At 41.9% G+C, this 26469-nt stretch overlaps 1 protein-coding gene across 3 annotated transcripts in view; it reads right to left on the bottom strand.

Moving 5' to 3' along the window:
- The window catches only part of LOC121877784 (leucine-rich melanocyte differentiation-associated protein-like), a gene marked incomplete at its 3' end in the record, with an annotated part of 39245 nt that overhangs the window by 8355 nt on the left and 4421 nt on the right, over positions 1-26469 (bottom strand). Inside the window, 1 exon segment of one of the 3 annotated variants that reach the window (XM_042383647.1) lies at positions 14228-14651. In XM_042383647.1, the coding sequence (XP_042239581.1) occupies positions 14228-14287 (60 nt within the window). In that variant the 5' untranslated portion in view covers positions 14288-14651. 3 annotated transcript variants of the gene reach the window in all.

The following is a 26469-nucleotide window of genomic DNA, read 5'->3' on the forward strand; positions in this document are numbered from 1 at the left end:
ACAGAGCTATATACTGTACACCCTTAGAACAGTTACAGAGCTATATACTGTACACCTTAGAACAGTTACAGAGCTATATACTGTACACCTTTAGAACAGGTACAGGGCTATATACTGTACACCTTAGAACAGTTACAGAGCTATATACTGTACACCTTAGAACAGTTACAGAGCTATATACTGTACACCTTTAGAACAGTTACAGAGCTATATACTGTACACCTTTAGAACAGTTACAGAGCTATATACTGTACACCTTAGAACAGTTACAGAGCTATATACTGTACACCTTAGAACAGTTACAGAGCTATATACTGTACACCTTTAGAACAGTCTGCTGAATAACGAACATTTTAATAAACTCGTCCTTGTCTAATGGCTTAGCTCTTCTAGCCTCAATAGTGAGAACACCCAGGTTACTCAGTCTGCTGTCTGCCATAGTTGTGTGCAAATGGCTCCTTATGAGTTTAAGAGATGAGAAGCTGCGCTCACAGACAGCGTTGCTTTCTGGGAGGGCCAAGGCAATCCTGCACAGACGGAACAGTTCATTAAAGACCTCTTTGTAGGGCTCTAGGAACACCGTTAGCTCTTAACATAATGGACAGCTTCTGCATTCCACTTTGAGTTCTCCTTTCCCAAATCATCTTTGCTTGGTGCAGGTTATGGCTGAGATCTTCAACATCACAGCTTCCTCCTCCAAAAAACTCTTGCTCTTTGGGTCCAGGGCATATATTCCTTTCATGATGTCACAATTTGGTTTAGAGAAGCGTCTCTGCAACTCACAAACAATGGTGTCCACGATGGGTGTAGAATATCCTCCTCCTGAAGCTGTGTTTGTCACCAACATTACACCTATTGTGGATGTTACAATAGCCCCACCCAGTCTACAATTGACTTTTTGTGACCTCTTCTCAACATTTTCAGCAACGACATTGCACTGATCAGCAGTGTCTACAATGCCTTTCCATAGCTCCTTAACAAATGACTCATTCCTGAACTTCTGAATTGTATCCTGAAGTGCTTCAACCAAATCCACTGCCCTAGCTAGGTCAAGCGAAGGTGATTGTAGTATGTCGGAGAGCAACTTGGTATCCCCAAGGAGTTTTGGAAAAGTTGCAAGAAGACCAATAAATGTGAGGTGTATTTGTGTTAGGAAACCTCGGCCTCTACAGATTTGTCTCAATTGTTTTCAAGGTCTATCTCATGCATAACACGTAGTGTAATACAGCAGGTAATCTATCCATTAGATTCCTGCAAGTCAAGTACCTACATGCCCACCTGGTGTACAAGCCAAGTACCTACATGTCCACCTGGTGTACAAGTCAAGTACCTACATGTCCACCTGGTGTACAAGCCAAGTACCTACATGCCCACCTGGTGTACAAGCTAAGTACCTACATGCCCACCTGGTGTACAAGCCAAGTACCTACATGCCCACCTGGTGTACAAGTCAAGTACCTACATGTCCACCTGGTGTACAAGCCAAGTACCTACATGCCCACCTGGTGTACAAGCTAAGTACCTACATGCCCACCTGGTGTACAAGCCAAGTACCTACATGCCCACCTGGTGTCGCTAAGTTTTTGGGCTCACCTCCGTACATTTCCCTCTGAACATCCACCCACTTCTGGTGTACACGTAGAGCTTCTGAAGCAGCGAAAAAACAAACGAAAACATTCAGCCTCAGGAACTGACTTCACAGTGTCAACTAGCACCAGGTTAAGGCAGTGTGCATTACAGTGTACATAGAAAGCATGTTTAGCTTCTGCTTTCATTCTGACTGTCACTCCAAAGTGTTCCCCACTCATTACTGCTGCCCCACCATAACCTTGCCCAATGAGATTAGATCTATACTCTATCCCATACCTTTCCTGGCAGAGGATGATCTTTTCTGTGAGTGCTCAGCATCTAAAAGGATGGCTTGTTTGAATCCATGCACGGCCCCATTATAATAGTACCTAACTACAGCTGTTCTTTTTTCTTTAGGTCTTTTGTTTCGTCAACAATAGCATAGAACACTTCACTTTCCTTTACTTATAGTGTCACGCACCACATTTGCCAAACATTCTAGAATTTCATTCTGTATTATACTGCTGGTATATCTAGCATTACCACTGGCCTTCATTTTTCCCTACCAATGAGTAATGCTTTGCAATCATTTCCAAAATTGCTAAAAAGTTTCCCTTGTTTAAGCTGTCATCTCACCACTTCTGAGTGGGGGGGGGGGGAGTGGGGCACTGGGGTGGCCAATCAGATTTCAGGGGGGGGCGTGGCCACCCCAGGCGACCCCTGGACACGCCACTGGTAGGAATACTTTACCTTACCAGAGCACAAGAGTAACTAATGAATGAATATATTTTGGATCACATAAACATTAGCCTTCCTGTTTATTCACCTCAATATTAACCATAATATAAACTAATCTAGCCCTAAGGCTTAAATAATTAATATAACCCGGAGTGGCTATTCTTCATGTGATCCAATAGTTTATTAAATTATGAGTGGTTTCCAAGACAGACGTGTATGTTACCGAGTCCTTTGTCTTAACACTTACAGCTGTTTTCTACTGTACGTCCCGTGTCATTAAGCAGTTGTGTGTGTGTGTGTCTGAAATGATTCACAAAGTTGCACGTATATCGAGCAGTGGTCCTGCCCACCCTACAATATGGCAGGGAGACATGGGACACATACAGGAGGCACCTCAAGGCACTTGAAAACTTTCACCAACGTAGTCTACGTTCCATCCTCCGAGTTCGCTGGGAAGACAAGAGAACAAATGCAAGCATTCTTGCTGACACCAACTGTAGGAGCATCGAGGCTACCATTATCCACGAACAACTACGCTGGACTGGCCATGTTACCCGCATGGACGACAGTAGACTGCCAAAGCAGCTACTTTACAGTCACCTAACGAATAGTAAACGTAACGCTGGCGGGCAACTGAAAAGGTATAAGGATAGTCTTAAGACAAACGTGAAAAGGTGCCAAATCTACCCCCTCACCTGGGAGTGATTACTCCACATCGTAACGCTTGGAGGAGCACCACACGGGAAGGTGTCAATACTTTCGAGTTAGCCCGACTGCATTTCGAGGCAGACAAGCGTCAACGTCGGAAAGACGCTGCCACCGCCCCTCCCATAGTAGATGTAGCCCTCCACATGTGCAACGAATGTGGACGACCCTGCCGGTCCCGAATTGGGCTCTTTAGTCACCTCAAAACTCACTAACCTAGGTGACATCCCTAATAAGCCATATCATTTTACCATAGCTGGATGATCATCATACTCGATTCCGAGTGACATCAAAGTAGTAGTAGTAGTGTGTGTGTCCAGACGTCCCAAAACACCTGTACAGGAATTTCCCTCCCCTAAATAGGACTAACTAATACAAAGTGTCTAGTTTAAAGTTGAGTCTCGTTGTTGCTTCCATACCATGTTGGTGTCGTGGCTTAGGTTTATAAATTTAATTACGCAGTCCTTACACCAGATGAAACTGGAGTGTCTAACCTTCGGGTGCTCGTTATTAATACTTAATTTGGCGAAGGATCCGAGAGAAAATAAAAAGAGAAGAAAGAAAAAAGAAAAAAGAAGACAAATAAAGAAAATAAAGAATGAAAAAACAAACAGAAAAAACACTCACTCGTCCAGGTCACTTTGCAGAGGTTTTATTTTTTTACCCCACCAATATCTCCGTTTTCTACGAGCCTAAGCCGACCATCCTCCCTGTCTCCAGGACTTTTCAGCGCCGAGTTATAACAAGAGCCGGGCAAGGCTACACAAAAGTCTTACAGTATAATGTTTCTGTCCCTGATTAACTGGAGAGAGAGTAACAGTGATGGACAAAACACCAGAGATGAAAAGTAACGAAGTATATTTACTTCATTACTCTATTTACAGGTAAATATTTTTTTCATGGATATAGTTTTTAAAAAGTATTTTAGGTTGAGTACTTTAACTTTAACTTAAGTATCTTATAAGTAAATTAATTTTACTCCACTACATATTGATCAACGGAAAGAGTTCCGTTACATTCTCGAACATTCTCGAATCTGGAGTTGAAGCAGCCAATCACAAGGCTTCAATAAAGCCTCATCAACCTCAGGGGCTAATGGAAGTTGACGGGTACCTGTCATGCCCCGGCAATGAAATGGAGACCCTCAAATAATTCCTCTCCACACTGGGCGTCTCATCACAACCAACACCCTAATGCTGATATTCAGCCCAATTGCTCCTTAAATAGAATAAAAAACATTGTTAAGAACAAAGTAGGTTGCAGTCATTTGGATTTTTTTACCAGGATATCACAAGATGGACTTATATGGATTATTTTTTGTTATTACCTAAGATTTTTTTAGGATACTCCAAAATGGGATGAAGGATTTTTACTCCACTAATATAATTTTCCCCAAGATGGAATAATGCCTAATGATCTTCTTAAAATTTTTCTCCTGCACAAGACGTCAGCTGGGAGTGGGATTCTTCACCACTTACTTCATCGTTAAGAATAAAAAAAATAAATAAATTAGTTTGAACATCTTACCGCCATTCCTACTGATGGTTAGGCACCCCAGCAGGGCCGTCCCTAAGAGGGTGCGGGGCCCGGGGCAACTCAGCCACTGTGGGGGCCCCACACTAGTGTCAGATTATGCGGTCAGGGGAACCCACCCCCACCAACCCCCATGGGACTGTCGCTATGGATGGTAAGCTCAACAGGTAATGTGTGCGAGGTCACTGGGTCTATTGCTGGGCCCAGTGGGGCCCCCACACGCGCGGGGCCCCGGGCGGTCGCCCCGTTCGCCCCCCCTCCTAAAGGACGAGTCTGCACCCCAGCTTATATCAGCTGATTAGGCACCCCAGCTTATTTTACCCGATGATTAAGCACCCTAGTTCATTTTACCTGATGATTAGTCCCCAGCTTATTTCATTGATCATTAAGAACCTCAGCATATTGTGAGCATGGGAGTGGTGTATTGTGTAGACAGCCATGTTGTTGCCTCAGTTATAAAGGTGGTTCGGTTAATATACCCGCGCGCGGTTACCTCTCCCCCCCCTGACGGTAACCAGATCACTGAGAACCAAGTTGGCCGACCTCAAGCTAGAGGCCTCTGCAGCCAATTAAAAGACAGCATCTCCGGAACCAATAACAGCAGGCTAGGATTACTTGGCCAATCACAAGACAGGATCAGCGAAGCCACAAAGTAAGGGTATTGTTTCATGACGTCAGCAACATTATACAACGAATCCGAGAAAGAATTATTTTTTTTGCAATTTTTAGTCATGGTGTAAAGATCTACCCAGAAGTATGTGTTTATTGTCCACAGTCGTTTCACTTCCATTGATGTCATAAACCTTCTGTCTACCACTACCAACCCTACCAAGCTTATAACTACCAACCTTACGAATTATATATAAAACGACACTAGGAAGAAAACCTGATGATAACGTACACTAAAGAACAAGAATAATCAAAGAAGAGAAAAACAGACAGGAGAGAGAGAGAGAGAGAGACACACACACACAGACCTGTTTGTTGCCTGTAGGTTGGCCATCGTCAACATACTGGAGCGCGGTGCCCAAACCCAGCCTACCGACCACTGTAGCATTACACTATTGGGGGGAGAAGCCAGAGGAACACCAATCATTTTCCCACCCTACCTAGAGTACTTTGAGCTCTTACCTATAGAATAAATTTTTTTTGAATTTATAGTTTTACACCGGTCTTTCTTTCGTTGTTATTAATATGTATTTCGTAATGCTTAGATAATTCTAAGACATTTTTCTTCTATGATAGTTCCACCGGAAATTAAGGATAACCGAGATATTAATTTTTCAAGATTATTACTTTTGCTCATTTATAAGTGTCGCCATGTCTTGTTTGCATCTGGCGTTGGAGGTCTGACACCCGCTCACGCATCGCTCCGGACCTTCTTCGCCTCTTAAGCGTCAACAGCGCATGTGCGGGGGGTGAAGTGGGAATTTCTTATTGGCTAGCGGAGATTTGAAATTTGAGTAATGGATATGGCTCAACAGTGGAAGAGCTGTGCATAAATTGTGAGAATGATCATTTTGCGCCAATTGCAGAGTTACACCAGAAAAATAGTGAGGCAATATCTTTTTTTATAAAACGCGGTGTATTACCGAATACAGTTCTTTGTCCAAAGTGTAGTAACCAGTGTACACTGCGCGAAGAACAGCATATTTGGCAGTCAATAGTTTTACAGATTAAAGTAAGATGTGGTGGCATGAAGAACGGGGTTTAGGTTAGGTTAGGTTTTGTTGGTTGGATAGTATTTGATTTATTTGATTTATTCGAAAAAGAAAAAATCAAACTTGTTCCGTTATGATTGTTGGGTGGGTGGGGGGGGGTCTAAAAAGAACAAGTGATTTCCGGAGGAAATGGATATCAAATTCGTTCGAAACTCATCAAAAACCATAAGAAAAACCTATTTTTAATCTCGAAATAAAGACCGGTGTGTTACTATAAACTGACCAAAAAATTTGTGTGATAAATTACTGGTTACCCTTAAAGAGATAAACCGAAAATTTAAAACTTATTATGGTTATCCCTATAAAACAAAAATTTTCTATAAACACTCGATAATTAACTATATAGAAAACGGTAAGTCTTAAACTATAACTAAAAAAATTTAAAACACTAGTATTTGACCCAATAGGTGAACATGAAATGTCTTTTATTACCAATATATCTACTTTAATAATTGTACTTCTATTTTTCAGTTTGTTTTTGTTGGTCGTAACTATGATGGACGAGCAAGAACGTGTCATGGTAGCAACATTTTGTATATAACCAAGGAAGAAGAATAAAGAAAAATAGCATCAGCAAATCTAACAAATTCATCCAACAGGCAACTAATCTAACCTATCAACCACTCTAACACGCCACTGATCTAACACTAAATCTATAACACTACGAACCCAACACAAACTCATGCGACACATCACTAATTAATCAAACAGCTGTAAATAGATACCTAACGTTACAGTTGGGGGAGTGAAGATGGTTGAGTGCAGTGTTCACCCATTTTCACTTGACGCATCTATATTTCCATAGAAGAACTTGTTAAATATATATAAAAACGCATGCGATAAATTATTCTAAATATATGAAAAAAAAGGTTTCAAGTTCGACATCAAATATAAAGAAATACGTATCTATGTTGTCTCAAAATCCCATAAGCGGTTGAGGCGAACGGAAAAGTGGGTTTTGATAACATACGAGTATATTTACGGTAATATCCTTGCCACTTGTCACTCACCCACGCGAGTATTGGCCAGTCGGTTACTTCGCTATTACACACTGTTGACAAGTGGTGGGCCGGTAAGAACTCCTTGGCTGTACTGTGCCTGAACATAATGCCAGTGTTGGTCAAGTCTGGAATAAAAGGAACTTACACGTGATGCTGTAATTATATTCTCTGACGGGTTATTCCAAGACTCCACAATTCTCACTCTAAAACAAGTTATAGCTGTGACAGTTTTGCACTAATAGAATCTTTAGGTTACCGCCTGGGAAGATATTGGAAACATATTGTGTTGTCTAATGGTAGACCCTGCTGCCATATGGCATCACAAAAATTGTGACCAAGTCCCAGGTTGCTCATCTGACTTTCTGCCTCATTTGCACAAAATTGCAGGGTCTCAAGTTTTTCTCTTACATATTTTTTTTGCGGGAATTAGCCCACCCGGGCACAGGTCAAACGACCCACAACGGGGCCTGGGGGCAGAAAACAAAAAAACAAAAAGAAATTGAAAATAGAGAAGAAAAAGATTATACTGTGTTAATTTACACCACGAAGATGCCGGGAAACCATCTTTTTAAAGTGAGACAGATTGTATGAGTATGGAAACACAGAAGAAGGCAGAGCATTCCACAGTTTGACTGTGTGAGGAAAGAAGGGTGTACTATAACGGGTTATTCTCGCGTGACCAACATCCACAGAGAAACGGTGGGCACCGCGGGTATACTGCCAGACCGGGGTCACTAACTCTAAGGGGAAATACTTAACTCTAATCTTAATTTCTAAGGGTCGCTGCCACCAGACTCCCTCTGGGCAGTATGTAGCTCGTTAGGTAGCGTGCAGAGTGGACTAGGCATTAGGTTAGGTTTTTCATTGACCAGATCGATAAGGGGAAAGAAGGGTGAAACCACAACCTGTCTTAGTTCTTTCAAATGTTCTTTCTACTTACTTCAGTTCATATTTGGTACTACCTAACCTCAGTTCTTTTTGGTAGCATGTCGATGGTCTAGGCACATGGGTAGTGTAATTCTGATATCAGGGTCACTTGGACTGAAATAAAGGTAACTACTGTGGGAGAAATGAATACTCCTAAAATACACAAGGAACAAGTTTATTAATATAAAATCAAAGGGAAAAGAGATATTATTAACATATAACTACCAGGCTCAACTCCTGGGCTTATTGCAGACTCTGTATTTCTTATTTACCCAACAACAATTACTTAGATATTACACTCTTACCATGCACAATCTTACTGGTGTCACATTACATTACATAGCAGGACCAGTTCCTTGTCCCTACTCACAATACATAGTTACATGGCAACTCCTTGCAGATCACTTTACTTCTCCCACATTACTAGGTATTTCTCATTACATCCAGTTATAAGACCAACTGGCATATGGTACTTCACAGACTGTTGGTAGTGCATAGGAGATGCACTCACAACACGCTAATACTGATACAAACACCGACATGGGTCCACTACCCAACATGGGGTAATTATTAACAAACACATACAACCACACTGTGAACCATAACTCCAAGGCATGTCCCAGGGTATAGCACTGGCGTCTCAAACAACTGATGGATGCTGTTGTGGTCGGTTACACTCCGACACGAGGCGGGTCTGGGGCCCTCGGCCCACGAGGTGGACCTGCCGTCTCGATCATGTTGAATCAACGACATCGTCGATATATGGCTCCCTGCTGGGAATCTACTGGCTCCGGGGCTATCGTGGGGTGATCCGAGAACCACAAATTAGATCTGGAGGCAAACGGTGAGATCAGGTGTCAGGGGGGGGGGGGACGCTCGGTCTCCCTTACTCATGGTATATATACCCCTGTGTTTGCCAGCGATCGCTACTCACGCAATGACAGGGATTATATACAACTCATCTGTTACTCATTCAAGGATGACCCTCAGTTGACAAAGGTCTGGCGAATTACTAAAGTGGATTTACATAACTAATTCAAGATTGAGTTTGCTAGGAGGAAGTGGAATAAACGCATATTGACAGCTGTGTTCGAAGGCGGGACTTACTGAGAGGGATCCTGAGTGTAACGAGTGGGAAAAACACGTCTCTCCTTAATGCTATGAATACATACAATTAATATTATATAACCCGTACCTGGGTACAATTCATCAAATAATCCCGAAGCATTCATTCGGTGAGTTGTCTTTATCAATGACTCCCATTCTCTGAGATTCTACAAGCGCGGTGGATTTGAATGTTATGTAGCGTAATATGAATTAAAGGGGTTTTTTAGGAATGACAATGTAGTGAGCAGTACACGGGCAAGACGAAAGTTACGAGCCTACTGCCTTGCCGGCGGTACACAGGATGCCAAATCCACCGAACATTGCCCGTTAAAGTACTTGTAAAAGAGAGAGAGTGAAACAACATTGCAGTGAAGAGAAAGGGAAGAGAGATTTTCGACTAAAGGAGGAGAGTTAATAAGACGAAATGCCTTTGATTCCACCCTATCTAATAGTTGGACAGAAGAAGAGCCACCCCAGGCTCTGATGTGGGTCAGTGACCTGTGTCCGGGTGGACTAATCCCTGTTAAAAAAAAAAATGACCATCAGTTAAATCCATATATAGACTTTTGATTGAGTAATGCGATGCTTATAAACTTGTATTAAAATCACCCTCTTGTTCAACTGTAAAGGGTCCCACAGTCACTTGTGCGTGTGAGTGCTGCCGTTAGTTTCGTTTCTTCGGATGTTTTCAATCTCCTGGAAATACAGAGGGTGAGTGAGTGGGTGGTATGGTGTAGTTGAGTGAGTGAGTGGTGTGGTGTAGTGTGGTTAAGACTGTGTGATGTGGCGTGTTGTGGTGCCGTTGAGTGAATGGTGTGGGATGGTTGAGTCATGGCACCAGACTTGGCCAACACATCAACACTCTCATCATCTACAGGAGAGAGCACTAACCACCTCTCTGACTCCCTCAAGGACAGAGAAAGGACACACACAGGGACGCTGGTTTCCTCGTCCTCCTTCCTCTCTTCCACCCCGGAATGACAACAGCATACGAGTCAGACAACCTTCTCTTATGTCGTTAAGTCAATACGAATCCGCGACTATGGAATCACAAGCGACAACAACAACAACAACAACAACAACAATAATAATAATAATAAAAATAATAAAATATATAATAATAATAATAATAATAATGTACTAGGTATCTCATTTTACAGCGCTGGCATTAAATGAAACCATATTCTTGTTTAGTGCTATCGGAACGCTATCAGGACTACCTTTTAGTTAATGTTTGTTCTTGTCTGAAGCACAACAACCGCTCAGGTTATTAAATATCGTTCATCAGGTCTTAGTTTCAGTCACCGACAAGACAACTGGACGGTGTTTTGTATTTTCTGATGTTCTCTGATGGTTAGCAGGATTATTGTCCCTCCCAGAACTGGCAGTCATCACCTTCCACCCACTATTACACCCACCCATCACTCCTTATATTATTCTTGCAACGATACAACTTTCATACTATAAATTCTAATAACTTGCATAATAAAAAAAATGAGAGAACCTCCTTAAAAAAAATCAATATTAGGAAAAAGTTCCATTTCACAATCGTCTCGACAATGATAAAACAGATATAAAGTTTAAATTATATTACTGTTAGTTTTGTGGTTAAGATTGCAGGACGTATATGAGGCTATGGATTGATTATCTAGACACGTTAAGGAGTCAAGGCATAGCACCAAGGTTATTCTCAGGACCAAAGAGGAAGCCTGAACACACTCAAGGATTCACACCACTGCGCGCTGACTCTTGGTCTTGGCTATTTATATTCTGTGACGAGAGGCAACAACGGAAGCAACTAGGCTATTTATAATACTTTGTTGACCATTACATGTATTTATAGCTTAGCGTTACACTACAATAAAACAAAAATGCTCCAAAGAGATTAGGTTTAACGAGGATTTAAGTGGAACTCATTCAGTATCAGACCAGATGCAATATTATACGCTATTTTGTGTGTGTGTGTGTGTGTGTGTGTGTGTAGGGGCGGATCCAGGAATATCAAAAGTGAGGACTAAGAACATGGTGAGCACAGCGAGCCCACCCAGCTGTGGGGGTTTGGGGGGGGCCCTTGAATTTTTTTTCGAAATCTGACCAATATCGTGGGCATTTTTATTTTGAGGCCATGTGCACTTGATATTAGGAGATATTCTGAGGTCAGCAGTAATTACTTTTAACTATACAAAAGCGCCTGAGTAGAATACTGCATTAAAGAAAAAATATTGGAATTTTCTGATAAAAAAGGGGGGTCCGGACTCCCAGGACCCCCCCCTGGATCCGCCCTGCTACTACCATCAAACAGATGAAAAATAACAAAGCCTCAGGGCCTGATGGAATCCCAGCCGGTGTATAACGCAGGAGGACATCTGCTTACCAGCCGTCTCCACTCTCTCCTGGGGAATATATGGGAAAAGGGGGAAATCCCCCAAGCTCTTAAAGACGCCTCCATCGTCAATATTTATAAGAGCAGGAGAGACCAGTCAGACTGTGGCAACTACCGTGGGATCTCGCTGCTGTCCATAGCTGGCAGGATTATCGCCAGTCTTCCTAAACAGACTACTACCTGAGGCGGAAAACTTCCTCCAAGAATCTCAATGTGGCTTTAGACCAGCACGTGGCACCACTGATATGATCTCTGCTGCCCGCCAGATACAGGAAAAGTGCAGAGAACAGCGCTGTGACCTGTACATGGCCTTCATCGACCTAACCAAGGCCTTCGACTCGGTCAACAGGGAAGCCCTCTGGCGGACCCTCAGCCGTTTTGGCTGCCCCCCAAAATTCATCACCATCGTAAGGCAACTCCACGATGGCATGAACGGCAGTTTCCTACACAACGGCACCCATTCTGACTTCTTCCCCATCCAAACGGGGGTAAAACAAGGATGTGTACTGTACCAACTCTCTTTTCTATTTTCTTGGCTGCCTTTCTTACTCGTGCCAGTGCCAATTTAGCCGGCGGGGTGGACATCCAGTACCGGATGAAGGATCTTTTCAACATAAGACGACTCCAGGCAGGAACAAAGGTGTCGGCAGCTTCCATTACTGAACTTCAGTATGCAGACGACCTCACCCTTGTCGCTCACACTGAAGGCGACCTACAGGAGATCCTGAACACCTATGCAGATGCGTATACACACTTCGGCCTTATGGTGAATGCACGTAAGACTCAGATTCTCTTTCAGCCTGCCCCTGGCCCAGCCACACCTCCACCATCCATCCAACTCAACGGTACTGCTTTCACTAATGTTGCCCACTTTCAGTATCTCGGCTCCGACCTGTCCACCGCCGCAGACATCGATGAAGAGATTCAACATCGGATCAGATGTGCGTCTCAAGCCTTTGGCAGACTCCATACCCATGTCTTCAGCTGTAGGGAGCTGAAATTATCTACAAAGTTACACGTATATCGAGCAGTGGTCCTCCCCACCCTGCTATATGGCATCGAGACATGAGTCACATACAGGAGGCACCTCAAGACACTTGGAAACTTTCACCAACGTAGTCTACGCTCCGTACTCCGAGTTCGTTGGGAAGACAAGAGAACAAATGCCAGTATTCTCGCTGACACCAACTGAAGGAGCATTGAGTTTACCATTATCCATGAACAACTACGCTGGACTGGCCATGTTACCCACATGGACGACAGTAGACTGCCAAAGCAGCTACTGTACAGTCACCTAACGAATAGTAAATGTAACACTGGTGGGCAACTGAAAAGGTATAAGGATAGTCTTAAGACAAATCTAAAAAGTGCCAAATCGACCCCCTCACCTGGGAGACGATTACTCCACACCGTAACGCTTGAAGGAGCACCACATGAAAAGGTGTTTCGAAATAGCACGACTGCAAACCGACGCAGACAAGTGCCCACGCCGTAAAGATGCTGCTGCCGCCCCTCCCGCATTAGATGTAGCCCTCCACATGTGCAACATCTGTGAATGACTCTGCCGGTCCCGTATCGGCCTCTTTAGTCACCTCAAAAGTCACCAATGAAGGTGACATCCCTAATAACTCATATCATTGTATCATAGCTGGATGATCGTCATACTCGATTCCGAGTGACAGCAAAGTCGTAGTAGTAGTAGTGTGTGTACACACACAAACTACTACTGTGTGTGTGCAAACAATTACAATACAATCAAACTTGAACAACAAGGGTTTACACTTTGTTATTAACGGCCCAAGCAACGTCTGGCCAGGCCCAATTTACTGTACCTTATACCAACTGGGGCGTCTGTCCAGGGATCCCGGCCAATAAATAAATTAATTAATCTCAGGAAAATTTTTGAAAATCCCGGAATTTACCACATTTTAATAATCCTTCTCTAAGCAACCCAAATTAGCACATATACTGCATCAATAAATAAATTAATAAAGTAAAATACGCATGATGCTAAATTACTAACAAGTTAAGACTAGCAAGACATGGCGGGTCTTAAAGGTTGTTTGAAAAGTAAGAAAGATTAACAATTCCGTTTCATTATGAATCTTATGCATTCATATTTCCTAAGTTGATTTAAAAGAATGAAAGATTATTACCGGTATATTTAGTGCATTAAAGGTATTTTTTTTGCCAGACCGTAAAAGCTGTCTCTTGTAATTCTGTCAAAGGTCTATGCTATACTACTGTATATGAACATATTACTCAGTAAAATAAGTAGAATTTTACAGGCTGTATTAATTATTGTTCCCATTATCCTAAGACATGCTGTTAAATTGAAACTCCACTCTGTATCTTTATTTTTCGTTCATATTTCCAGATTCCAGAGAAGAAAAAATCCGAATCTCAGGACAGAAGAAACTCTCCAACAACACACAATCATAACATTATGACCTGAGCAACAACCAACTGGGGGCAAGTGAATCAGACACCCGACATATGATAAACCAAACCTAACCACGAAAAGAAACACAACTCATACTCACGTGTAGTGTTGGGGTCCGGTTCTCGAAACTGAAATCCTTAACATGAAGACTTATTGCCATTGCAGACTCCTTATTTTCTTATGTTTCTTATGTTCTTATGTTCATTGGTGTAGGTACAGTAGCAGCAGTCGTAGCAGCAGCAGTAGTAGTAGTAGTAGTAGTAGTAGTAGTGACGAGTATATGTGAATACTACTACACGACAGGAGAGAGAGAGAGAGAGCTATTCAGAGCCGCTGGAACTTGTGGCCGGCACGATAGCCTAGTCCACACTCACACCTGCCACCTCCTGCACTTCTTCCTCTCCTTGACTCACTCCTGGGTCTTCTTCACGTACAAACACACATTACTAGTTCCAGTTGTGTGTCTGTGTGTTATTATATCTGATACAGTTCCGATAATACGTATTACTCCACTTTGCGATTTCCTTTGTTAAAAAAAAAAGTTTATTTATTGGAATTTCTGAATTTAACGAATATGACTATAAATTAATTATCGTATTACAGGTGTGTGTGTGTGTGTGTGGTTGTAAATGAGACTAAAACTTACAATTCACACACACACAATCACTTCTACATTATGTTGACCAAAATCTTACCAAAGCTAGCGTAAGTGAATGGATGGAAATGTTACCCCCCCAAAAAAAAACCCAATCTATTTACCATACAAATGTAATCATCAATTTTACCAACAGTGTAAAGATGAAGGAGGAGGTAAATACTGTATTATGTCTTCAAGAACACCTTAGTATATTTATTTTTTCTGGTACATGGAAATGAAGATAAACATGAAAGAATAAAACAGATGTCACAAACTCGTGGTGATAATAACAAGAGCTGGTGTCTGGTGTTAGGTAAGCGTGAGACATTAGGCTCTATTCACGTGACTATAGGGACGGTCATGGTCCAGTCAAATATTATTACATGCATGTTAATGGGAGCGTCCACACTTGCACTCACGGTCAAGTCAAGGTCCACACTCACGCTCAAGTGATAATCCGTTGAAAGTTATTTTTACCTGAGCGGGACAGTGCCGTGAGCGCTCTTGCCCATGCCGGACCAGCGTGGATTGAACACATGCTCGCTCCAGTCTTGCTTCGGTCGGTTCTGAGTTTGATCGTGTTTTCTTTGGTTCGGGGTTATGAAACATATCCAATGAAGAGGAAATCATGCAAGTGAGATTATGGGAAAGGTAAGTTTATCTAAAGAAAACAATAATGACTTGCATTCAGTACATATTAAAAAAAAAGCCTTTACAAATCAGTATTACACAAACGATTTCGTCGCTTTTTTCAGATGAATTGTTAATTGAATTAGTGAAAACCAAGGCGGAGTTGTATGACTTGAGTTCTCCACGATATAGTGATAACTTGGCTAAACGAAGAAGCTGGGAGGAAATAGGCAGTCAGCATTCCACTTCAACATAACCAGCACACTCAATAATATTTTTTCCCTGAAGAAATATTACAAAGTTTATTATGGAGTCAGATTATGGGGTCAGAGGAACCCATCCCCACCAACCCCCATGGGACTGTCGCTATGGGTGGTAAGGTCACGGTTGCGATGGTGGCGTAAGCCGTCAGGTCAAATTAACCAGTCAACAGGTAATGTGTCCGAGGTCACTGAGTCTAGTGCGGGGCCCTGCGGGGCCCCGGGCGGTCGCCCCCCCCCCCCCTAAAGGACGGGCCTGGGCTAGAGTGTATGTAATTCCCTTCACTCTTCCTATCTTGCAACATCGGATGAACCCAGAATCTCTTCCTTTTCCGATTTTGTTTATTTCTTTCTTCTTCCTCCTCGTCTAATGCAATTGCGATCATTGCCAACTCTGATGAAGAGAATTCGCACATCTTCCCACGAGACGGCCCGTGACCGGAGCAGGATCGTCCCTTGACTGGACCGTGACCGTCCCTATAATGAATAGACGCTATATATGATCGGAGCACCTGAAGATTAGACACCCTATCATATTTTACCTGGAAGATTAAATAACCTAACCTAACCTTAACCTCACTAAACTTAACGCTAACCTTTAACTTAACCTAAAATTATCCTCACTAAGCTTAACGCTAACTAACCTAACCTAACATTAGGCGAACCAAATTTAACTCTAACCAAACATAACATTAATCTAAACTAATTTAACAGTAATCAAAGCTAACCTAACCAAAGCTTACTTAACACTAACCTACCCCCCCCCCTCCCCTCAGGTAACTTTAGGGTGTTTATTCTTGTGGTATGAGCTTAAGCCGCTAATCTACAGATAATCCCAGTACAGTAAAGCTATACCGTCAATCGATACCGTAACATGCTTGTGAGGGCCCCGACGACAACAACAACAACACTGCACTGTGGGGTGGTGGTGGGGGGGGGGGGGTGAACCACAACACGAGCTCTTAGGAACGTTACACTCATCCCCCCCCCTCCCCCCTTTCTTCCCTCCCTCCCTCCCCCACACCCCCACCCCTTCCTCCTTTCTTCCTCCTGTGGTTTTACGGTTCTTTTGTCTTACCGCAATTAAAGGAAAGAATTTGCCATAAGAAACAAACAGTATATATCCGTTAACATCGCCCTGTAATCTCAACCCAGAACCGCATATGCATCAGTAAGTCAACCTCGGCAGCCTCATAAAAAACAGTGTAAAATTATCTCGTTGACGTAAAAAAAAACTACTACGCATTTCGTATCTATGGCAACTACCCTGGCTTCCCCGTCCCAGCTCGTCAGTCGACTCGAATTTCCAGCTTAGGTCAGGTAGTTACATAACCTGCTCTACTGGTGCTGCTGTCGTCACCAAGGGACTGTTAATACGACTCAAGTCTTTGTCTCGAGGGTCTATGGACAGGTAAAATCTTATCAGGAATATTACTGGTTTCTATTAAGACTGGGAGCTTAAACTAACCTAACCAAACTTAACCTTAACCTGGTCTTACTCTTAACCTGACCTAACCTAACCAAACCTTAACCTGGTCTTACTCTTAACCTAACCTAACCTTAACCTGGTCTTACTCTTAACATAACCTAACCTTAACCTGGTCTTACTCTTAACCTAACCTAACCTTAACCTGGTCTTACTCTTAACCTAACCTAACCTTAACCTGGTCTTACTCTTAACCTAACCTAACCTTAAATGTTATAAAAGTGTGTATGTGTCGTTATCCAAGAGCCTGTCTGTGTTAATATCATAATTATCATTCTAATAAAGATAACTTAATGAAATAATATTGTTTGCCTCCCTGCAGCCTAACACACACACACACACTGGCTGCAACTCTATTAATAAACCGTTTATTATTATTATTATTGCATACACACACACACACACACACTATCAAACACTAGTGTAATAAGCGCTCTCTTCATTATCCCTCACCATCAACAACACCATCTTCATGTTACTAATTAGTTAGCAATGTTACCTGGTATAGTCACCTTCACACACACGGGAAACATAATAAAGCTAAAAAAAATAAACTAGGGATGTATTTCTCTATACTGATCTAATTGTTAAAGCTCGGTAGTCAGATATTAAGCATTTAAGACATAGGAAAAAACAAATGCACCCCCCCCCCCACGACCATAAGAAATGTCTAATGTCTACAATCATCTATGACAGCAACATGTCTCCCAATCCCAAACAGGAACTGGCTATACAGTATAAGAAACGTCCCAATCAAAATTAAACTCGAATTTCTCTAAACTACGGAGTGTTATGGAACGAACACCAAAATAACCCTCGAAAGAACAGAGGAAAGTTCTGCATCACTTGTTACACCTTGTATAAAGTTCTCCACTGGGAATAAAATACCTTGAATGACTCAATGAGTAAATAACAACAACAACAACAATACTGGTTATCTGGTTTTATAACTAATAAATTCATCTCTTAGACTAAGTGTACAGTGGAACGTCACCACCGACGATTTGATCAAGAATCCATCACGACCATTGAACCAGATGCTGCAGGACCTTTGGTGAGACTAACATGTCTAGCGTCACCTGCTTACCAACACAAAAGACATTGACAGTACTATGAGGCATCATCTACAGCACTCTACTGAGATGAGACGTCACCTACCGCACTCTACTGAGATGAGACGTCCATCTACTGCACTCTACTGAAGTGAAGCGTCATCTACTTTACACTACTGAAGCGAGACGTCATCTACTTTTGTCTACTTCTGTGGCACCTCGCAAAAGGTCCTCCACGGTCCTCCTCGTCACCTACCTCCAACTTGAGCACCTCGTTCTCGGGGCTCTTGTAGGTGGTGATGCACAGGTGGGCGGTCATCTCCCCTGGCAGCCGTAGCGTAATATACTTTTTGAACAATCTGAGTGGCACGCCGCAGGTCTCACACTCGCGGGACCAGGACGACACTCCCCCGGCCCTCTTGGTGACGTCGGCGGTTTCTATAGGACACCTTGTGGAGTCCCGCAACGTGGCCGAAACACTGAGCGGGTCGACTAGAGGGGACCTCAGGTAGGCGAGGTACAACACCGGCCAGGTCTCCGGACTTACCATCCTCCTCACCTACCACCGACAGTCTCGGTCTTCATTGTCCTCCTCTACTGGATTTCCTTAGCACATTTGTCTCTCTGTAGTTCCTTTTAAAAGTTACAACAGTCTCTTGGTAACCGTAGTTAACTGTCCTCTGTAGTAGAGACCGAGAGACGTATTAAACCGGAGCAAATTTTCGTGGTTGGTGAAAGGTGTGTGGTAACCTCGATCCCCAACCACACACAGGCAAGGCGTGTGTCTCTCTCTCACACAGTTACCATGTAGCTTATACCTCACACTGAATAAATCGTAATAACTTCGGTCTGTGTCAACGATGTCCCGGTATCACTTTTCGAGTCACTAGATGCAGGAAGACTCTCTCGTGTGTCACAAGCTCCGCGACGACGCACTTCCTACACGGTGTTTATCTGTTGAGGGTGAAGGCGGGTGGTGAAAGCCGTATAACTGGAGTGCCCTTCATCACTACCATACATCACTCCAGTTTCCAGTGATCACGAGGTGTTACTGTTATACTTGCACCGCCGCTGTTGTTGTTGCTGGCTCGGTCCCAGAGAATACAATATGCTCACCCCTCTGGTCTGACTGACTTGAGGACTTCACCCTTTCCAGGTTATGTTCACACGATTCTCACTTTCCACGAGATTTTCTGAACGTGTTTTATTTTTATTTCCAGGTCAAAACAAAAACAATCTTCAAAGGGCAAACTGACGTAAGACCTTATCTTTCCAAAACTACAAATTGAAAAAAATTAAAATCTAATAAGAAACCCCAATACAACCTTTCAGAAGACAGTAACCATACCCCAGTGAAGAGCTCCTAGTGAGAACACCGAAGAGGAATGACGAAGGCCAACATAATACCAAGACAGAACGATACAAGACAGGCCTCAGCGAACAATGGGGAGGGAAGGATCATATGACAACCAGTATAGAGTTTGAGTCACCATCATACCACCGGCCTCCAGGGAGAGTAACCACCACCACCACCACCTTACTACCTACCTGTTACGTAAGTTATGTCTTGTATACCAGACAGTATGGCTCCTACTCCATCACCAGGGAGGAGTTACAACACAGTTCGCCTTTATGCACTCCTCTTTCGAAAATGTTGGCCATGTTTCTGTCTTTATGGTCAAAAATATCTTGTACACGTAGAATTATAACGTAAGACAAAACACCCCAGACAAAAGCCCCCTCGGACAAAACCCCCCTCGGACAAAAGCCCCCGAAGACAAAAGCCCCCTAGCACAAATAATAAGAATTTTTATATACAATTTATTTTCTTTATTTTTAGTTTACAGTTTATGAACTAAACTAACCTAACCTAACCACATACATATTTTCCTGCCCATACCGCCTTAGCCTTGCTGTTTACATAATCTATTACTACGTGCTTCAACTACTAAGATCTTTCAGTACGTCAATATAACTCAAAACACTTAACAGCCATAAAAAAAAAAATAAACACGGAATGAACGTCTTTCTCACCGCCTCCCACAACAATGAATCATTTCTTAGGAGCAACACTGAAAACTATGTAGTTGTCGAAGCCATACAAACACCAGCTTTAGGGTGAAAAAAGTTTAACATCTGACTCTGAGAATAAGTGACATGCTCTCTCTCTCTCTCTACTGCGACGGTGAACCAGAAAATGGAACTGAGAGGACATTGAGATTATAGAAATTATATAAGATAGATAAATAAATAATGGTTAAGATAGATATATATGAAAGAGAGATAAGATAAAAATACAGACAGATATATAGCTAGAAGTATATATATTACATAGATAATGGTTATAGCTAGATATGCGATAGAGATAGGCAGGTAGACAGTACAAGGACAGATATTTATTCACTAAGTCTCCATACAGGTAAATATGCAGGTAGATAACACAGCTACGCGACCAATGATAAAATAAAAATATATATACATCAATATAACCAACAGCTAGTAAGCCGAAGAAACTTGCACTACACTACGCTTTGACGAATTGATACAGGTGAGTTTCATGACGATATGGAACCTCCCGTTTATTTCACCTGATGATTAATAATGGGTGCAGGGTTTAAGTTAGGTTAGGTTGGCATTAGGGCGTTCAATCATCATGTGAAATAAAGTTGGGTTCTTGATTTTCACGAGAATTAGAATGGCTTACGGTTTACCGCTGTTTGTATCACTGTACTGCCTATAATTATGCATGTGCGTATAATAATAATAATAATAATAATAATAATAATAATAATAATAATAATAATAATAATAATAATAATAATAATGATAATAATAATAATAATCATGCATACAACTTTAACTTAAGTCCTCCCTGCAATCTGACCAAAGAGCCAAAGAAAATGGAATTGTGTTGCTGGGTAACTAAAGTATCAATATTTTGTCCCCATCATTGGTATGTAATAACTGATATTTTGATCTTTTGATATAAAATGCGCCTTGGGTTCAGCACGTACAGTATATACACCATGGAGGCCATATTATACCTTAATGATATACACAGTACAGGTATATAAATAATGGTCGGTTAGATTCATTAGAGGTCTATCATTACATCTACGAGCTAATTCATGTTATACTTTAAAGTTCGTTACAGCACAAATGGATGGCATATATTACATTTAACGGCGTAACTCAGTTCCAAGTTGCTATAGTTTAAGAATTATATTTACGGGGCATCATTCCTTTAAATTTGGTATTCCATTTAAGTTAAGTGCAACCACGTTTTAAAGGGGTAAAGAGGGAGACTCACCTCGAATTCACAGGGCTCCGACAACCCCTAGAACGTATGCAGTAACGTCACCAACACAGAGTAGCAGTAACGTCACCAAACCATTGTCGTCACAACACAAACAGTAACGTAACACAGAGTAGCAGTAACGTCACCAACACAGAGTAGCAGTAACGTCACCAACACAGAGTAGCAGTAACGTCACCAACACAGAGTAGCAGTAACGTCACCAACACAGAGTAGCAGTAACGTCACCAACACAGAGTAGCAGTAACGTCACCAACACAGAGTAGCAGTAACGTCACCAACACAGAGTAGCAGTAACGTCACCAACACAGAGTAGCAGTAACGTCACCAACACAGAGTAGCAGTAACGTCACCAACACAGAGTAGCAGTAACGTCACCAACACAGAGTAACAGTAACGTCACCAACACCACCACAATAACAACTGTACAGAATGTAGATCTTCCCCTCTCCCTCCCACCCTCTCTCCTTTTCACCTCCCTTAAGTAAGCTAACGCGATGAACACCCTGAGGTGGCTGGACGGCACGTGGCACAACAAAGGCGGTCTTTGTTGGTGAGTTAAGACGAGGGTTTTTACTACGCTTCCCTTCCCTTATTGGGGCCACGTTGCTCCAGCCTGTTCACTGATATCTATGTATTGTATTTGAACTGAGTCATCACATATACTTACCGCTGACTTGACCAATTTAACTTACACTTACTGACACTACATAATGGATATAGAATCCCGAGAAAGAATTCAGATGAGAATAACAAGAATAATCCCGGGCATTAGGAACCTTGAGTACAGAGACAGGTTAAATAATCTTAATCTGCATTCCTTCGAGAGACGTAGAGTGAGGGGGCGATATGATTGAGGTGTATAAATGTAAGTCAGGCCAAAACAAAGGTGACATAACAAATTTACTCAAACTATCCAACCAGGAGCGAACTCATAACAATGGTTTTAAATTGGGCATATTTAGATTTAGGAGCGAGATACGTAAACATTGGTTTAGAAATAGAGTAGTGGATGAGTGGAACAAGTTACCAAACATCATCATTAACTCGAACACGCTGGATAGCTTCAAACTTAGGTTGGATGGGTATATGAGCGATAGGGGTTGGGTGTAGTTTCCTCCATTCTCATGTTCTTACGCGAAAATGGAAAACTTCTTAACTCAATCTTAGTCAAATTTAGAGACACTATTAATTTCGTCACTTAAAGGCGTCGTATTATAGTTCGTAACCTAGTAAAATTATCCTGAGCTTTCTATCTTCACATTAATGAAAACTGTCGTCTAAATAATCGGTTTTTAAGAACATCAAAATGCATATTAACATATCACATTGAACGAAGAAAATAAATCAACCAAGAAATTTAATACTACATTTCAGTGATGAGGAAACTAAAACCTCTTCATCCCGCGATCAGTTTGCCAAGTGATGTCATCCCACTTGGACGATTCCCATCTGAACGACTGACTGGCTGTTTTATGCTATTTTTACCATCACTAAGACGATTTAGTAAGGTTAAGTTAGGTTAGATTAGGTTAGGTAAAGTTAAGTTAACAACGACTAGAAGATTGAAGAACATATTAGCCATATCTGGATCCGTGAACGACCTTGTGAGGGCCGAGTCAACCGAGCTGCTCCCTCCTCCCCTCCCCCCAACCCTATACCCCAAAAAAGGAATCTGTTGCGATGAAAAATTAATCAATTCATAAGGTGCAGAGGTTAAAAAAAAATGGGTTAAAATCACACACAAAATCCAGTTGTAGCGATTACCACAATATAAAATAACACAACCAGCACTGTACAAGGACATGGGTTTAGATTTGGCGTTTCAAAGGCTGAATAACACTGCTTCGGATCACAGACGAAATGCATGTGAGGAACTACTTCATGTATCTTACGAAATACCGAAACGATTTTTTGTTTCTAAGTGATAAGTGAACAGTACACAGGATGGCTCGAGTCAAACCTGTTATGTTCTTGGACTAAAGAAAGAAAATTAATTTCGTGGAGGATTTGCACCAGAAGCCACCCCATTTTATAATATAGGCTCGTGTGAATAAAAAAAAAAGTCCTGTGACCACAGATTTTGATGGTCCTGTTAATGAATGCCAGCGGGGCTAGACTATGCTGCCATACTAACTACGGTATTGTAAATGAAGTCTAGTTTCAGCAGACTTCAACCTCACTTTACCACGTCAGTTCAAGAACGTGTGAACAAAAGCCTTTACGTAACAGTACCGAGGGCGTGTTGTTGTTTCACTGTAATGACCTCCAAGAAGCACAGTACCGAGGGCGTGTTGTTGCTTCACTGTAATGACCTCCAAGAAGCACAGTACCGAGGGCGTGTTGTTGCTTCACTGTAATGACCTCCAAGAAGCACAGTACCGAGGGCGTGTTGTTGCTTCACTGTAATGACCTCCAAGAAGCACAGTACATGTGATTATGCCTTATGGGGTTTCACCAAGGAAGACGTGTTGGCCTACAAAATGTTATAACAGCAACGACGAGCTTAAAGACTTTCAGGGAAGCATTTCGTCTTCAACTCCTCATGTGCTCCGGAAAATGTTACACAAAACCTGACTAATATACAATGGATGGACAAGCTTTGTTTATTACAATATTAAAGGTAAATGTAGAGTAATTATGTAAACTCATGTTATAAATGCATACGTAACAATAAGCGTAACTATGCTGTGATTAAGGCTGGCAATACCGTAAGTGTTAAGGAAATTCTGGCCTAAACATCATATATATAATGGTGACCATTTTCTCAATTCCCCGTGACTGGCCGCTACCATAAACTATTCATAGCTGCTGCATTAACCGACGTAAACTTATACATATATCAATTATGAATATCTAAAGGAGAGGGGAATGTGGGGAATTAAATATTAATAGGTGTTGGAGATGTGTAACTGATTCTGGAAGGCTGACGGGGTAAATTAATTTTCTCTAGTACAGAATTTAGTCACCGGGATTTAGTCATGAAGTAATTATTACGATTTCTAAAAAGTTGATATATCTAGTGAAGAAACCGACTTAAAATACTGCACTTTTAAAAGATTATTAGTTGTTGAAGCCCATTAATATACCACAATAACACTACTACTCAGGACTTTCTAAATAAACAAACACAATATATTGTGTGGTCATGGGAACACAATAGCTTGGACGTGAGAGCAGTGAGAATCAATCACCCGTCAAACCGGTTCACTTCACATTAGACTTCTCGACCTTATTTGCCTGTTGTTATTGTGTTGACACCACCTTCACACATTTTTCTATTGGTTACCTAAGGATTAGACACATCCCGGGCATATTTCACCCGAGTAAACACGTTAACGTTAACATGCTAACTTAATGCATTTCCCGGAGGTAACGTTAGGGTCACTGCTGTAAAAACGTAACTGAAATTACACACACACACAATAGAGTAGGTCATGAAATCTTTGCTAAAAATCCAGTCTGCTTGTCTGTCATCAATAGCCGTGGAAGCATGTTTACATAATTATCCCCTTGTAAAACGATGCCCAGTTCAGATTTGAATACACGAACAGGTAATATTTCTTGCGTTATATTAGTTTTAAGCTACTGTATGTTACGCTATATTCACTTTAAAAAAAAATCTATATAAAATAAATGTAACAAATAGATAAAATACTTAAAATACTTAACTAAACTTAAAAAAATATATTTCTATTGATAGCCACAACTAGCACAAACATTTCAGAACCAACACAACGAAAAAGAACTACACTAGCACACTATAATAAGAGAATAATCATAGCAAATATTCTTCACACAGTTTGTTAACATATTAGTGGAAGGGAGAGAGAGACGCCACATGTGCTTTGATAGGCACAGTTTGACTAAGATGATGACATTGCAACTTTGTACTTTTAACATTACGCACGATTTTCTAAGCTTAGCCTAAGAGATATATGAATGTTACCACCAATGTTGCTGTTCGTTATTGTTCTGTACCTTTGCATTTTTAGCTTCGTGGGTGAATGATTGATATAATAATCATCTAGAATTTCACTCCCTTGCTTGTTCGTGTGGCGCTACCGATAACCTCAAATCGACGCAAATTCAGCACGTACAAGTATATAGTTTACAGGTTTAGCAATGAGGACGCGAACCCACTTGAGACAGTTTTTTTTCTTCTTCAGATCATAATGTACAAGTTGTCTAAGGCATTCTTGTGGGCTCTTTATGCCAACTGTGTTGTTTCAAGAATTGTTCAAGAGAAGCAACGACTACACAGCCTGGTGGTGACAGCAGAGAACCTTATACATAGACAAGTTTATCAGGCTTCAGCTACTCACCTTACAGTCGCTCCACCGCAGCCTGTGACTGATGACAACAAGCAGGTGGCAGTTGAGCCCTTCCAAGATGTAATCACCAATAAAAAATAATACATGACAACCTGAACCCAAGTCAGAGTAACACGAGTAGTTGAAACGATAACGTCCACTGGCCTGCCCTAAAAACTCAACTGGTTCACAAATAACTTGAAAAAGTAAGCAGGTGAACGTGACTGATGCGTGGGTGTGTGTCCACTGGTCATGGTTCTGAAGGTGGCCAATAAGCCAAGTCTCCTCTACAGTGTTCACAGCATGTGACGGTGGGTTCCACGGGCATAGCGGCCCGTTATGGTCACTGGATATAACACCGAATACTGTCTTGGTACACGAGAAGGCAGTGTGACCGGCACTGCCCTCAACCGCCTTCACTCCCCTGGCTTAAGTCAGATACCCATCTACAGCAGGGTGGAGTGGGGGGGGGGGGTGGCCTAAACGCGAGCCGGCGACCTTTAGCACAGGAGAGGAGATTCGCCTCCACTTAGCCACTTTACCTCGTCAACCACACAGGGTAATTTATATTTATAACGAGAGTCATTGATGCATGAACAACCCGTGCCTGGCCTTGAACTCCTCAACCTAACAGTCTCATGGGATCAC

This window comes from Homarus americanus, unplaced genomic scaffold (genome assembly GCF_018991925.1).
Source record: "Homarus americanus isolate GMGI-L3 unplaced genomic scaffold, GMGI_Hamer_2.0 scaffold24523, whole genome shotgun sequence".
NCBI lineage: Eukaryota > Metazoa > Arthropoda > Malacostraca > Decapoda > Nephropidae > Homarus > Homarus americanus.